General features: G+C 35.3%; 1 protein-coding gene across 5 annotated transcripts in view; it reads right to left on the bottom strand.

The window, feature by feature from the left end:
• Positions 1-17,324, bottom strand: part of SYT14 (synaptotagmin 14) — an 89,449-nt gene that overhangs the window by 38,861 nt on the left and 33,264 nt on the right. For all 5 annotated transcript variants that reach the window (XM_087717738.1, XM_087717737.1, XM_087717740.1 and 2 more), the window contains one exon: positions 15,565-15,783. In XM_087717738.1, coding sequence (XP_087573864.1) covers positions 15,565-15,783 — 219 coding nt within the window. The remainder of the gene's footprint in view (positions 1-15,564; positions 15,784-17,324) is intronic.

Below are 17,324 nucleotides of genomic sequence, written 5' to 3'. Positions count from 1 at the left end.
TAGACGCCGCCATTTTGCTTCTGCACAGCATTTTATTGCGCCCACGAGTGAACTGGCAGTAGTGAGTGCCGGAACCCACCCTTGCTCTGGGCACCAAGAAAGGATCTTGGTAACCCAGGACAATGATATATATAGTAGGATATCATCAGCATACTTATGACAATGCACTGCCAACAGATAACTTTCTTCAGAGGCTTCAGGTAGATGCAACTACTATAAGATTGTACCTCTCAATTCCCTGAGCCAGCTCAGAAGGATGATATGAGCAATGATATTAAATGCTGCTAACAGGTTAATCAGTACCATCTCAGTACTAGGGCCAGGCCTGAATCTTGACTGAAAGGAATCTAGATAATCCGCCTGTTCCAGGCCCTACTATAGATGTAAGATAACCTTCTCAACAACTTTTCATCCAGGAAAGAAGGGGTATAAAAATTAAGTCAGGGCTGAACTGACAGCTCTAGGGACCCTGTCCACTTTATCAGGGCCAACATTTTCAAATTCCTCTCAAATAGCAGGCAATTCACAGGACCTGTATAATCTGAGTCCAACTGCAAGCAAACCTGAGCAATTTCATCTGACAATGCTTAGAATCCTCATGGTGACCCTGCAGTTGTTCTCATCACCCCTCTTATCTTAATCTCTAGTTTTATTGGTTTGGGAAAACAGATCCAACTTCTCTTGTGTCCAGAGGCAAGAGACGATTATCCCTTCATCCTATTAGAACTACCAGACAGCAGATAATAGTCACTGGATACTCCGTATTCAAAATATTGGTAGTGTTCAGCTTTCTATTCTTTCAGATTTACATCTAACTAAATATATACTGTTATTAGCTCTATTTTTATCTGCCACTCATACAGTGTACTTAAAATTCTGAACATGTTTACATTATCCAAATAGCAGGCTAATGGATCTCCAAAGTAGGCAATCATGCATAATTCAAATCAGTATCCTAAGGCTTACAACTTCAAGCAAAAATTGCTTCTAAATTAGGTAGGGTGTGACTTTAACATTAAAAAGTGTAACTAATTTCATTCTTTATCAAATTGATGCATTTTGTAAAGAGCTGATATTAATGTGCAGTATCCATATAATGGTGCGTTTGTAACTTTCCGTTAAAGTGATGAACTGCTACAAAATAAAGTAAACATGATGGCTGTAAAATGAATCAACGAACTTTAACTATTCAAAGTTTAAAATAACCTTAGCAGGTAAAACAAAAAAGGAGATTTTAAGAAAACACTGTACAAATTCCTAGATTTCTGGATAGCCATAGAAAAAGCAGTACATTCAAAAGTGCTGCACAACAATATGTCATTCAAATAATTTGCAAAAGCCAGACTGATTTTTTTTTTATTAACAGAGGAAGTGTTTGTATGTGTGCGTGCGTGTGTGCGTGGTATTGACCTTTTTGCTGTTTTCTAGCAAAAAATGACAAAAAAGGTTATTGTATAAGCTGGATTCAGACTTACAAACATGTGATTCATTTGCTTAATGACTATCTTGACTCCCTTAATGATTGTTGTAAAAACTGTCATAAAATTGAGTTGGATCACATGGTGATTCAGCTTATAACCGCAACAACTTACAACCAAAATTCCAGGCTCAGTTGTGATTATAAGTTTGAAACTACCTGTATTTAAATCCTGTTGCTGTTTAAACAACACTTTTTGTGCACAGCAAGATGTTAGAAATGAATATAATTGTTTCAAACAGGATAAAAATTGTCAACTTTACGGATGTCACAAATAGACAATGTCTAGAGTACTTATTGGAAAATACAGAACCTGAAATAGACTATTATTTGAATGTTTTCAAAGTACCTGTACAGAAACTATTCAAAATGGAATACAAAGGAATGAGGTAAAAATTCAAGTATCTGCCTGAACAAAAAATATACATTTGTGGTAAATAATGAATGACAATAATTCTATTTACAGATCATGTAGATTTTTTCATACGCTGATCACCACTTCACTATACTGGGATTGTTTTAAAATTTCAGAAAACCCCAAACAATAATTAGGATACTGAAAAAGAAAAAAACATAGGAAAAAAAACCAGAGAGGAGCTGTACAGAAATTTAGATGAAATCCCCAATATAGTGCATAGGTGAAGGGGAGAAAATCTTTTTGGCTTCTTTTGACCCACTTAATTTCTCACAAATTATGAGTTAGATCTGTAAAAAGCTAATTCACCATAATACAGTTGTATAGTGCTTGAAATTCCAAATGATTTTGTGAGTCTTCAAAATCATATGGACATTATAGTCCTCTTCTGTTTAAAACATATTTCATAACCTCAAACAGAGATGAATAGAAGTATTAACGTCAAACAAGTTGCTCACTTAATAGTAAAAAGAGAAGTGAAGAAAGAAAGATTGCAGACATAATACTTAATCTTTTACCACAGAATTCATGGAAGCTGACAGAAACTTTAATCTCCCCATAAAGGCATATATTATGATAAACTGCTTGACTGGAACACAATTCAACTTTAAACAATCTTCAAAATCTTCAGATCAATTACAATAAATAAGAGCTGTGCAAGTTACTCTGATGGAAAGTGACCTAGTGTAGTAGGAATATTCTAATGTTCTTAACTATAAATACATTACAAATACTGTGCCAGACTTCTCCAAAAGCCGACAATCTATTGTTGCTTTTAATTAAGACAGCTTGTAGCTAGAAGACTTCAATGCTAAATTATTTGAAGGAAGGGGGGCAGTTGGAAAGGAAAAAGACACTGGGTTATGATAAATGGTTATATTTGTTTTTTTTTCTTTGCAAGTCTTTCTATTTTAAAATGTGAACTGTCATGAAAAATGTCTTAAAAGCATTTCAGATATCCCTTTGTTGTCTGCTCTTTCATTTCATTGTTATTCTCATCAATTCTTTTTAATCAGGCCTGCTTCTGCTCCATGTAATAATAATGACTGGCAAATCTGCAGTTGAAAGACTATTCCTAAAGATGAAAAGTAGTTATTTTATTAATGTACTTATTAATTATTATACATGTTTCTATATAGATTTTGTGTGAAAGTAAGGACATACAAATTATATACAAATTTATAATGCAGCCTGTCAAGAGTGATTTCATTTAAGGATTTGAATGCAAACTGAGCAAAACAAAGCAGAATACTATTTTAAACTCATTCATTTGAATTATATGCCAATAGACAAATTAGATGTAAAAATATACTTTTGTTAGTTGAATTTTTGGCTATATGTTCAAGAGCAAATCTAATCAAGATACAAACAATTATCTCAGAATACCGAAATGAGAGAGCTACCATGAGACTCAGCAACGCTGCAAACCCATTCTTCCTACATTTCCAGTTAAAAGACTGATCTGCTACCAAATCTTGCAGCTAAATTAGGAAAGGGTAGTGGAGTGGCCAATGTTCGGAGTATATGATAGCAAAGGCAGGCTACCCTATTCAGTCAAAACCTATAATACCCGTAAGCATGAGCTTACGATACTTAAGCATGAGTTTAAGACAAAAACAGTATCTGGGTAAAATGCAAAGATCCAATAATATCAACCACTATTATCCAAATTTAGGCTTCAAGCACTGATGCAGAAGAGTGTATTGGTGAGTTTTATGGTCAAGTTCAATCTGAAATTTTACAACATGCAAACAAAATGTGCTATTTGTGATTGGAATTGGAATGCAAAATTGAAAATAGTTAAGGATAAAAATGTATGGCCTATAAAACAGAAACAAAACAAAACAATTTATCAGTTTCTGCGAATCCAATTATTTTTTCATCACTAACACAGTCTTTAAAAAACCAAAACAACACCTACAGTATATACACAAATATCGCCAGATGGAATGCAGCTAGTCCTCGATTTGTGACTATTGAAAGTTATGCTGGACATCCACAGTACTACTTATGACCTAGATTTGAAGTTCCAACAGCTACCCTCCCCCCTGTGGTCACATGATCATGTTTTGGGTGCTTGGCAACCAGTCCATATTTATGGCCATTTGCAGCATCTCACAGTCCCATGACTATAAGTTACAATGCTTTTTTGCCAGAATCCAGCATTGACTTCCAGTTTTTAGCAAAAAAAAATACCCAACGAGGATTTACCTAATGGCCTTGGTGTTCACCTAATGGCTATGGGTGTAGGTTAAGATGCCACAAAAGTAGCCATAAAATCAAGCATGGTCAGTCACATAACTGGCATAACTTACAACTTAATTCTGGGCAGTTATGGTTGAGGACTACCTTACACAGAAGTTAAATTGACTATGTTGTTGAGAGAAGAAAAAGAAAAGCTGAGTCATAACAGCAAACTCATGGCCAGGGGATGACTATGGAATAAATTGTAAACTATTCATATAGAAGCTCTGAATCAAGCTAATGCAGAAAAATAAAGTCAACCAATTTCCAGCTATGATCTTGAGTATTTTCAAGGAGAACATCATGAATTGTTTTCTGTCCTGAACCTCATTAATAATGTACCAGAAGAACTATGGAATGAAATCAAAGAAGTTGTTAAAGATGAATGTGAAACAAGACTGCCAAAGAACAAGAAACAGAAAAAAGCAAAGCTATGTCAAAACAATCAAAACTGCCAAGACAAGAAGCCAAAACCAAGAATTTCAGAGAACTGTTAGAAGAGAGAAGAAACAGTACTACAATGACATTTGTAAAAAACATTGAAGATGGAGACAGGCATGGATATAAGGAAAGTCTTTCAAAAGAACTCTGAACTCATAAGGAGATTTCACTCTCAAACAACTATGCTAGAAAAATCAATAGTCAAATGACTGATTCAATGAAAATCAAGCAGATGGAAGGTGCATACTGACATTCTGTACAGTAGATATCAATATCTAAGATACCTAGAAATATTTCTTAATTTTAAGAATCTCTTTGATTAGAAGATGAAACACTTTGGTCAAAAGACTTGGTAACCAAGTCAAAAGGCTACAGTTATTGAGAGAATGGAGGTGTGGTGGCTCAGCGGTTAAAGATGCTGAGCTTGTCATTTGGAAATCTGACAGCCTGGGTTCAAGACCCGAGCACTGCACGACTGAGTCAGCTGCCATTACTTTCCCCAGCTCCTGCCCATGTAGCAGTTTGAAAGCATATAAATGTGTGTAAATAGGTACTACTTCGGTGGGAAGGTAACAATATTCTGTGTACCTTGGCATATAGTCATGCTGGCCACATGACCATGGAAAAGGCTTTCAGACAATGCTGGCTCCTTCAGCTAAGTAATAGAGATGAGCACCAACCCCTAAAGTTGGTCACAACTGAATAGGAAAAACCTTTACCTTCATCGAAGGAATATTTATAGAAATATGGCTAGCAACAGATTAATGTAAAAGTTCTAACCGAACTATATCAGCAAATCTAGAAAAATGAAACAGTGGCTAGCATACCAATACCAAAGAAAGGAGACCTGACAGAGTGTACAAACTGTCATACAACTTCCTTAATTTCATATATCAGCAAAATAACATTCAACATCGTTTAATACAGTTTAGAGTCCTACGTGAAAAGGGACATTCCAAATGTTCAAGTGGACTTTAAATAAGACTGGGGAACAAGAGACAAAATTGCTATCACATGTTGGATCATTTAAATCAAACCCCTAAAGGAATCAATATACTTCATTGTTTATAGAAAAACCTTTTATTGTCTCTATCATGTCAAGCTATGGACTGTACTTAGGAAAATAGGCATCTCAAAGCAATTCAAAGGACAGATGAACTAGACTCATATTATATTCTAGATACATGATGAAAATCTCTGGGAACTCTATAATGCTGAGAAAGGTGGAAGTAAAAGTAAAAAGAGAATGATCAGCAGCAAGGTGGATGTACCTATTTATCATTGGTAGATGAGAAGGCCAAAGTATATTTTGTGGTCACTGAGTTAACTTTGTCTGATAACATTTAAATGAAAGCGTGATATGTCATTAATTTTCTGTGTCTTCCATTAGCTTTCACACAAGTTCATAGATGAAGACCAATAATGGCAATATTTATATTTGCTGTTTATAATTATTTAGATCTAAGACATATACTCTATCTTCTGCATACAATTATAATACAAAGTTGTATCAGGGTAAAATCTCAACAGACTAGAGTAGCAGATTTTGAATACAATGCACAGTATTCTTATCAGGATATCATGCCAAAATAATGGACTTGTCCATTATTTGGAGAAGCACTTTCAACAATAGACTTTGTTTTCCCTCCAAAACGGATATGCTTCAGTCTATGTTTGATTTCCAAGTAGATGATACAGCAACAACAGCAATGTTTTTCCTCCAACTGGTTCCTATTCTGAACAATGCTTTGTTGCTGATAGACATTTGGGGAAACTTGTTCTTAAAGTCAATCTTGAGAATGAGTTCTATTGGAAGGCTACCTCTGTGACTGGAAAGAGAAAAGAAAAATGGGAAAAATTGGATTGAAGATGTACTGGAGTTTAAGCCACCTGTTTCCTAAGCAGTCCATTAAACCAAGGTTTGGCTCTATTTAAATACCAATTTAATTATCATACAAGGTCACATCTGGACTGCAAAATTCAAAATAGCTAAGTAAGAAACAAGTAGGTCCAAACTCTCTAACAGTCCATATTGTTGAAGCTTATATGTGATTGCTCATCTGTCATGTTTTTTGTACAAACTGCTATCCATTATACTGGGACAGAGATTCTGAAATGTCTTTCCAAACTACAATTCTCAGGGTTCTTTTTAACTGATTTTTTTTTTGGGGGGGGGGGGTACAATTGCTTGATCAGGCCTAATTTTTTAGGACAGGATTATTGAGTAAAATTCTGCATACAAATGAATATGATCCAGCCAACTTTCAGTGTGTAATGAGGGAACAATTGTGGAAGGGTACTTACAAGTCCATAACATCCATCTAATGTTATTAAAAACAACACTATCAGGTGTTTTAACAATCTGAGTCAGAACCACTTAAAGTATTATAGATGGTGTAAGATTCTGGGTTTTTTGGTGCAACAAATAAGCTGGCAACTGCAGGCCTATGTGGGAAACAGGAGCAGCTCTGGATGTAGGCGTTAATTCCGTCAACTCCTTTTACAGAAAAGCCCATCTGAGACCTTTTCATTTGTTAGAATTCCTTGTAGCAGCATTCTATCTTCCAAGGCATAGCAAAGGCCCCTAAAATCAACTTCACCGAGTTAGAATTGTGCCCTTACTTTGCAGAAAATGGCTGAAGCTACTTTTAAAATGTTCTTATTTTACACCCACATATATACAGATATCATTTATGCCTTGAAAAATATGTGAAGTTGAAATACAGCATTTTTATCTTGCATTGTAATGTGTATTTTTAGTATATACCATATTTTTCGGAGTATAAGACGCACCAGAGTATAAGACACACCAAGGTTTTGAAGAGGCAATTTTCTAAAAAAAGTAGGTAGGTAGAGGGAGAGAGAGAGAAATACAGTAGGTAGGTAGGTAGGTAGGTAGGAAGGGAGAGAGAGAGAGAGAGAGAGAGGGAGGGAGAGAGAGAGAGAGAGAGAGAGGGAGAGAGAAGGTAGGTAGGTATGTAGGTAGGTAGGTTGATATTCCCAAGTCTATTTATCCATGTGCTGGAAAAGGAAATCTGACAACTTGCACCATCTAAGACTTGTTTCTGCTGGCACAGCACTATTCTCATCAATCACTCTAACTAAAGAGCTTTCCGAAAGAAAGAAAAAGTTTTTGCACTCTGCAAACCTCCCCAAAATGGCTCGTTTTTCGTGAAAACGGGCCTTTTCTTCATCTAAAAGGCATGAATAGCTTGGGGGGGGGGCTTGCAGAGTACTCCAGGGGGGGCAAAAAAGAGCAAAAATGACCCATTTTTCATGAAAATGGGTGGTTTTTGGCAAAAAAATGGAGGCTAATAGAGTGCTGCTGGGGGCCGGGGGGGGGCAAAAAACAGTCCGTTTTTTGCTCATTTCTGCCCTCCTCACCACCCAAGAGCTCTCTGAAAACCTTCATAAGGCTATGCACTGCCATTTTGATGAAGGGGCGGGGCTTCAGGAGGCAAAAAAATGCTGTATTCAATGTATAAGATGCACCCAGATTTTCAGCCTCTTTTTTGAGGAAAAAAGGTGCATCTTATACTCCGAAAAAGTCGGTAAGTGTTCCTAATGAAATTATACTAAGTGTGGTAACTTTGTTTTCATCAAAGAAAACTTTTTTCTTCATTTGTATGTGCCAATTGTTAAGGACTGTATAGTTATATAAAATCAGTTGCAGATGGAAGGTCCTCCATGCAAATTAATTTCTTAAAATTCAAACCAAGCAGATATCCTTACAATAAGGCTGCAGTTTAGTGGTTGTGGTTTTTTGTTTTTAAAAGCAAATGCCAAGAGTGTCTGAATGAGGAATTCAGTCAGGTGAAGCCACTGTAGTTTAGAGAAAAATCTCATAAACTTTCTATAGTAATAATGTGATTAGATTACTCAGATTGCAAATATATGTATGTATGTATGTACGTATGTAATACATACATGTATTCAGTTATATATAGACATCCATTTTGTAGCAGAGAGACCATACCCTTTCTCTTATCTGTTGGCTTCTTGACTGAACCAACAATATGGTCAAAGATTGATAGACATGGAATATGTTCTATAAGAAAGCCTGACAATATAATTCACAGATTACATTAAACAGAGAAATCTTCACGTCATATTGTGCTATAACTAAAAAACTCAACTGAAGCCTGTTATTATAGCAACTTTAAAAATATTTTATTAGCTATTGAGTGCCTTATGGTATAAAACATAGATATTAACTTTTCATTAATTGTTGCTGCATTGTATTGTATTGGATTGCATTGCATGTGTTGGAGAGCTGAAAGCATCGGTCAGAAGGGTCAGGATACAAAATGGACAATGGTATGCTATTCATACAGGCATCTTTCTAATTCTGGATTTTTTCTTCTTGTCTTTTGGGCAGTTTTGGGGAACTTGTTTTTTATCCTAAGTGTGGTAAGTCTCTCTTAGGCCTACTATTAAAGCCTTACGTACACATAACTTTTTAAAGTTAGTCTTTAAACATTACCTCAACAACCAAGGTTAATCTGAAAATCCACCATTTTAATACTTTCAAACATTTCTCAATAACTTTTATTTGGAATTTTCCTTGAAATGATATAAACTTCCTTTAATAAGAGTAACAGTACTTTTTAATCAGTATACTGATCATCATTTTGGAAAAGGATCCTTGAAATACATAGTGGATATACTTCCTAAAATATAAATATCCAAGATCCTTCATGATACAGTATATACATACAATAAAAACTAATGTAGTTTCTGTAAAATCCTAAACAATTTAAGAAACAAATTTGTTTTTCATGAAACACTATTCTTAAGTATAGGTAAATAAAAAAGTAGTTCACTATTTTATATCTATAGTTATAAAAGTTAGAAAGGACTCTGTTGTTAAACATTCATTTTATATCAATCTTTATTTTATTCAGTATATATGTCAACATAATACATATATATGGCCTAAAAGTTGTTTTATAGTCTTCATTTCTAATGTGAGAAAAGAATTTTTGAAGTTCAGCTCTGATCGTTCATGAGCAGGCTAGTGGTATTTTCATCTTGTTAATGATGTGCTGGTTACTGCTCTCTCTACCATTATGTCCTAGGATGGCCAGATATTTCTCCATTGCAAATCAGATGGATAACTGAATATTCTTCATTAATGTTTTCCTGCATTCAAAGTAAATTCATTTGAATATGTCATATTTTAACATGTACTTTCCCTGAAATAGTTAGAAATAAGACTAAATAGACTTTGAACATTTTAAGATAATGTATATTGATGCTTTTGATAACAAAATCAGTACTTATGAAATACCAACAGCCATATTGTGCTAAACATCTATTTCTATTATAAGATTTACTCACTTGAATTGTTAAACATTAAAACTGCAAATTCTTGGAAAACTATGGTTCCATTTTTATTTTCATACGGGAAAAAATCTAATTTTTGTTTCCATGAAAGAGGAATTGTGAACATACGGGATTTAACTTTCTGATGTTATATTGTGCATTTGCAAGGTGACCAAAGGTGTTTATATTCTAATTCAACACAAAAAAATAATAATAGATGCCTGCATACTTATACCATAAACTAAATAATTCCACATTCCAAAATAATCAATCACTTTGCTGGAAAATTATTACTATCTTCCCCTGTTTAAAAAAAATCAAATATTGATGAACAGTGCATGTCCTGTAGGTCACAGGTCTCCAACCCTCAGGCTGTGGACCAGCACCACACTGTGGACTGCCAGGAATCAGGCCAAGCGAATGGAGTTCCATCCATACTTACGGGGGATCCAGGCAACACACGGAACCAGTCCCTGGTGCCTAAGACGTTGAGGGGCCACTGCTGCAGATACGTTATCAAAACTAAGCTGAATCATACAATCAGATATCAAAAAACATACAATATGGAAGTTAGTATTTCACATTGTTAAAATGTCGCTTTTGGTCTGCCACTTGAATGGCTGATAAAAGCAAATTGAATGTACAGTATTTTTGCTGTATATAAACAAGAAAAAATAGAAACATGAAATATGCAGACAGTCTCTTAGGACTTTAGCACTATGGCTTGGCCTGTAAATGAAAAGCTGAAAATCTCAAATATTCTCTCCCTTAAACTCTATAGTATACACAATGGATGGCAATCTTTTAGCTTGCCTGGCCATATTGCATGAAGAAGAATTGTCTTGGGCAGCATATAAAACAGTGTTGGCAAACCTTTTTAGTATCGAGTGCCGAAACAGGAGCATATATGTGTGTGCCAGAAATCAGAAGAGCAGCTGCTCAGTATGCATGTGTGCGCTAGGAGATGATTTTCCAGTTTATGGCACACGCATGCACACCAGGCAGCTGCTCTTCCAGTTTCTGGAGCTCCCACATTTGTGAAGACCAGCTGGAACCCGGAAGAGCAACTGGTGATTGCTTGTGTGCCTAGAGATGGCTCTGTGTGCCACTTTCGGCACAGGTGCCATAGGTTCGCCATATACATTCTGGCTCTCTTTTCCTATCTGCATGTAGCAGCTTGGTAGACCTCTCCCTAACCTTCTTTTTACAATTGGTGCTGTTATTCTGATGAGGGGAAAAATGAGATAATTTCTACAGAACCACTTCCTAACATTTTACTATAGATTCAAAGCTCCAGCCATTTCTTTTAGGGAGACACACTAATTCATAAAAGTGATAGAAAGAAAAAGAGATAACATAAAAAAAAATCAAATTTTAGCTTCAAATTCTAACACAGAACAACATATTCTGATGGGGAGAAGGATATAGTAAAGGTAGATCAAGGGTTTTGATGAAATAGCTATTTTCAATTGAGGAAAACAAAGATGCAGCATTCCAGTTCGACCACAAGATGGTAGTGGTCAGCTACAAACTGCTAATTTACTACACAGTTCAGGATATTATCTCCTCTCTCTTATCAAGAAAAACATTATTATGAGACACTAAAACTGAATTCATCCCAAGTACTATATATATTAATTTCTCCACAAGTTATACAGAGACATAAATACAAGAAACTAAAAGTTTTATCTAACATTTATAAAACAGCACAAATCAAAATAAATCAAACATTTACCTATTTCTACGTACAGAAAAAAATTAGGGCAAACTCCTCTGCTTGTTTTTACTGGTTACCTTAACCTAGTTTCTTAGGATAATTCTAGCTATATTCTCAGAGTTGTTCAGGAGATATTGTTTTCCCAACTCAGGAGCAGGAGCTCCTTGATCCAAACAAACAGAGGTTCCCAATTTATTCAAAAGATTTAAATCTCATATATTCAATAAAAAGGAAGGGATGAGGAAATCTGACTTTTGTGTACAGTGGTACTTTAAAGTTTGGGTACCTACTGTATTTCTAGCCACCTTGCTAGTTCTGCTAAAAATTTTGATTAGGAAATTGAGTAAATGCAGAACAAAAGTTTGATGTTATTGCTTTTAATATATGCTTTTTATTTTTAAAATAAAAGCTATTTATTTAGTCATGTCACATCCATGAAGCTTCTACAGTTAACTGTGTGATATTAAGTTTCTGGAGATAGGAGGTTCATTGCTGGGCATGGTACTTATGTGTGACAGATATTGGTATGAGTAATAATTATGCAATTATATATTTTACTTCAAATCTATCATTTTGACCAGGTCAATAATGAAGAAGGATAACAATATATTAAAAATACAGAATACATAAAAGGAACATTTTTAAAAATAAAATATACAACAGTATTCACACGATAAAACTAATAAGCAGAAGCCAAATACAGCTCCTAAAATACCACATTCCACTGCTTAGGAATCACACATCGTAGTGTCTTAGATAACAAACAACAGATCTGATCCATCAACTTTCCAGATTCCCAAAATATAGTTTCACTGTGGAAACTATGATGGAAAAAAATAAAAAGAAAATAGCAGTTGAATTTTTGCACAGTCCAAGCAAAGTAACTGATCCAGAAAGAATATTAAGCTATTTGTCTCTTCCTCTCTTCCATACAGCTACAGTAGGATTTCCCTTACCAGCATTGTTAGTGATTCCTTACAGTTCACTTTTACCAACTTTCCAATTCATGCCTTCCAAAAATCACTCCTAGAAAAAGTACTGAGTTTCCATATTTCAGATTAAGCTAATTTTAGTAAAATAAACATATTTTGATTGTTTATATTAATAACATTTTTATTTTATTATGTGCACTACCTTCTGAATAAGTCTACAACAATGAACAAAATAATACAATCATTAATTTAAAACACATGACAATGACTAAATCCTGTAAAAGACAGTAAGAATGCAAAAAATAATAATCACATTTATTTAAAAAAATCTGTCTAAAAGGCAATTTCCTCCTGGAGCAGCTATTATCTTACAAATATCTGACTGCTCCTTAAAAAAACTATAGGCTTGGTATCCTGCAACTGATTACTATATCCTAATAATGCAAAAGTGAAAATTTGTTCTGGCCTTCAGACTCATGCTTGCCCAACACTATTCCTACTTTCTATTTCATACCATAACATAAACAAGTAGCGCTTCACTCATAGCCTGAAGCTATGACATAATTTATTGCTAGGGAATAACCTAAGGGAATAGCCTAGGGAATAGGTTTCCTATTTCCTAATTTCCTAAAGGAAAAACATAGGGAATAACCCAAGGAATAAACGAAAATGAAAATAAAGGGAGCTACAATCTCTCACAAGAAGGTTCTGAGTCCAGGTTGATGCCCAAGAACTGGAGCTCAGCAAAAGACGTCCTATAGGGCGACTGAGTTTTTTAAAACTGAGCCTCTGAGGCAACCAAGAGGCGAAGCTACAATCAAATTTAAACTCAGTTCCTTGGGCAGCAAGCTGAAGTTAACCCATGCTTGGACACTCCAGGCAGCGCCTAGGAGAAACACTATATTCTAAGAAAAAATAATATTCTAGGTTTTCTAAGTATAGATCCAGATAATCCACTTCCTCCCGAACCTTTTGAAGTTCTACCACTTCTCAATAAAATTGTAGCCCCTCTCCCCCCTTAGTCTGTAAACTGGAGTTTCTTCCAATCATAAATAATCCAGAAGTATATTAGGTCAGTGGTAATGAAAGCCACTGGGTGATATAAGAGGCTAGGATAGTTGCATCACCAGTTCCAGCTCCATTAGAGATCACTGATAAGCATGAGCAGTTTTGTCCCAGTATTATGCTCTAGACTAAAATTTAACTGATAATACAGTTAATTCATTTCCTCCAAAAGAAGAACAAAAGAAGGATGAAGATTGGCAAAACACTGTTCAGTACTACTGGGACCAGGACAGAGGTGGGTTGCTCCCGGTTCGGGTGAACCGGTAGTAGCAGTGGCGGGAGGCTCCACCTACCTGGACGAATGCATGAACGAATCAGTAGTAAAAAAATTGGGAACCCACCAATGATCCAGGCATGGCCTTTTAAGAAGGGGCAGACTATCACCTCCTTTGAAATAGATGAAAATACCATTCCAATAAGGAAGCATTTACTATTACTTGAATCCAACTGTGTTCTCAGGAGGCCTTGATCAGCCAGGAAGGAGATTGGTCTAATACACTGGTACCCAAAAGGTACACTGGTACCCAAAGATGCTGATCCATCTTTTCAAAAGCCACATAATCAAATTGAGCCCAGATAACCAGACAAGACTAAGGCCTGTTCATCTCCCTAGGATCAGAACTGCTGGAAGTCAGTTTTGAGTGGATTCTAAAAAAAATGTTTTCAATAGGTGCTTGGCATAGTTTTCACAGTGACCCCAGAAAGGTTTATCTAACCACTTTCTTATCCAGAAAGGACCAGATCACCTGAAAAAATGTCACCAGGCGACTTATCTGCAGATTCAATGTCAAAGAAATAGGCATGTTTCACCACCCTTGTTACCACAAGTTAATCCTTAATAAAGGCTCTTACTTTATCTGGTCAGAATCATTCTTCATCTTCCACCAGAGGTAATATAGGCATCTCTTATGCTACTTCATCTCCCACAGTTCCTCTGAGAACCAGGGGTACATCTGGGCTTCAACCACATGGAGACTTTATTAGATCCAATCTAAGGCTGCTGTCCCTTGTTCATGCTAAGCAGTGATTAAGGCCTCGATTGAAGCATAAATCAGAGCTTCAGAAACTACCCCAAGTTTCCTTTGGAATTCTATCAGGTCTTTCAGGTAATTAGGATGGGCTAACTGAAGAGCTTGCCCCTTCCCTTGCAGGAGGGCAGCTTGATAAGCTCCAAAGTTAGCAGGAATTGATTCATCGGTAATTTTAATTTTTATTTTACAATGAAGTTTGTATGCAACTTTCTTTAGCACTTTATGTCATTTGCAATAACATCATTACACAAATTTGTCATTTCTATAATGAAAATTTGAATAAAAAATTGTCATTTGTGTAAATTATGAAACTGGCAAAAATTGGCATAATGTAAATTGAATCAATGCTCATACTGTTGTTCTCATGCAATTAACAGAAAAATTGTTATGATGAATGAACAGTCAGAATAACAGACATCCTTCCTTATCAACTGGTCTTTTAAATCAAGATTTTACATTTGTTGCTTGCTTTAAAGTTGACTTTACATACACTAAGAACTTAGAAAACAAACAACATATTTTTTACCCACAAATCCTAAACTCAGGTTGAAGGTTCATTCTCCGAGCTTGTGGGTTGGTTTCCAAATGTTTCATTACCAAGCTAGGTAACATCTTCAGCAAGGTTTAGGGAATGTCAGTGTCAGTATTCCTTCTGTCCTAAACTCTGCTGAAGACATTATCTAGTCTGATAATGAAACATTCAGAAACCCACCCACAAGCTCAGATAACGAATCTTCACCTTCATCCTATACCTGAGCTACAGATATTCCCCACTATTGCAAATCCTAAACTATTTAAAAAATACACTCATTTTTAGGTGTACTGTCATCTATAGTTTTTAATCTTACAAATTCAATATCTTTAAAATACATTTTAATAAATATGAAAAACAAGAACGATAGAAAATCATGTCATACCTTCATCTACAGAGGCTTCGCTACTATACCCATCATACTCTGCAGACAAAGGGCTATATTTTTGTCTGGTTTCCCAGCGATAATTTTTCTGTTGTCTACTGTTGCCTGCTGGTGGCCATGAACTCTGGGTTCTTGACAAGGCTTCATGGTATTTACCCAGTGCCTCATCTTCACTCTCCGATGATGAACCATGCTGGTCCTTATTTATATATAAATTATCTATTTTGGGAAAAGAGAAAAAAAATTAACAGATGGTACCATCCTAAAGTTATATTTAGTTTATCACTGAGAATCTTATATATCAAAATAACTCGACAATCAATGTAAATTTATTCATTTATTATTTCTATTAATGTTTCAGAAAGCACAAAACGTCTAGCGAAGAAATAATCAGGTTCTCAATAATTAAATCCCTCCATTTGTGTTTTCTTTTATTCCATCTAAGTATTTCACTGAATTTCTCATTTTCCTTTCTAAAAATCTAGGTATCAGATTTATAAATAACATTGAAACAAGCTGTTTACATTATTCTGTTTGTTGGATACATATCTTTATTTTAAAAAATGTTTTTCTTTTTGAGCAGAAAACCTCAGTAGGATCAGATTCTATTAATATTTGAAAAGAAGATCACAAGAAAATTGCAAGGTTGCAAGTTAGATTGGGAAGTCAAAAAATATAGTGGAAGAAAACAATAGGAAATCATTCTATATTGTTGCTATGCAGATTAATGGATGAGTCCAAGAAGTCATCAGGAGTTGTGTCTAAAACAAGTCTTTTTCTTAACAAGCATTATGACATCATAATTTCTATGTTGGTGGTTCTCTTTTACTATTATTTCTGAAGATTCACACAAATGGTTTTTGAGTTACGACTATTCATTCAGCAATTGTTCAAACTTAATTGTTCAAACTGTAGTGGTTTAACTTCAGATACTTACACCCATCCCCAAAATCATGCTGTTGTAGCATCACTGTGGATATGTCATCAAAATTCAAGCCCTTGGTAGTCTCCTCACACTTATGACTGCACAGGTGCTTCAACTTCCCACACCCACCTACTTCACCCCATTTCTGGCCTTTTGCTCCCCTGCACTCCACTACTCCTGCTTCCCTGTGTTCCACTGCCCCAGTTAACCAAGCATATCCAGTCAGGCTCTTTATGAGGCAGCCCATTCCCATTATCATATATTGCAGTTTCTTCCTGAGATCGGGAAGAAGGCCTCACATAGCCAACACCTCATGAAGGGCCAGACCAGGCATGCTTTGTAAACTATGAAAAGTATTATTTTTATTAAATACAATGCATACAAAGACAAGAAAAACAGAGGAAAAGTGAGAAAATTTAATAACGTACTTAAGAAAATATAAATTTTCAGTACAGAAAAATGTTTCGAAACCTTAGAGATATATCAGTAAATTATGTAAATCAACATTCAGAAATTGTATACAATGTTAGCAAGAATAGAACACAATTTAGATAATCGTTTTTTCATTGACTCTCTGATCCTCTGTTGTTACCTGAAAATCTCTCAAAATCTCTCATCATCAGATTAGGATGTATATTACTTTGGATTCGAATACAAAATTATATTTTTGGACTATTTTGGGAACATGAACGGTACCATTCCTTAAACAAAATGCATCTTCTTTTGGAGTGTTTACAGCATCTTTTTCTACAAAAATATTGCTCATTTTGAAGAGTGGCAGGAGACAGATATTACATGTGTGCTGCTGCATTACTCTGAAGTACCTTTTTGCCTT

The sequence above is a fragment of the Thamnophis sirtalis genome, unplaced genomic scaffold (assembly GCF_051295495.1).
Source record: "Thamnophis sirtalis isolate CommonGarterSnake01/CBP01778 unplaced genomic scaffold, rThaSir2_p1.2 scaffold_6, whole genome shotgun sequence".
NCBI lineage: Eukaryota > Metazoa > Chordata > Lepidosauria > Squamata > Natricidae > Thamnophis > Thamnophis sirtalis.
The sequence above is the reverse complement of the archived record's forward strand: the minus strand, read 5'-3'. Positions and strand labels throughout refer to the sequence as shown.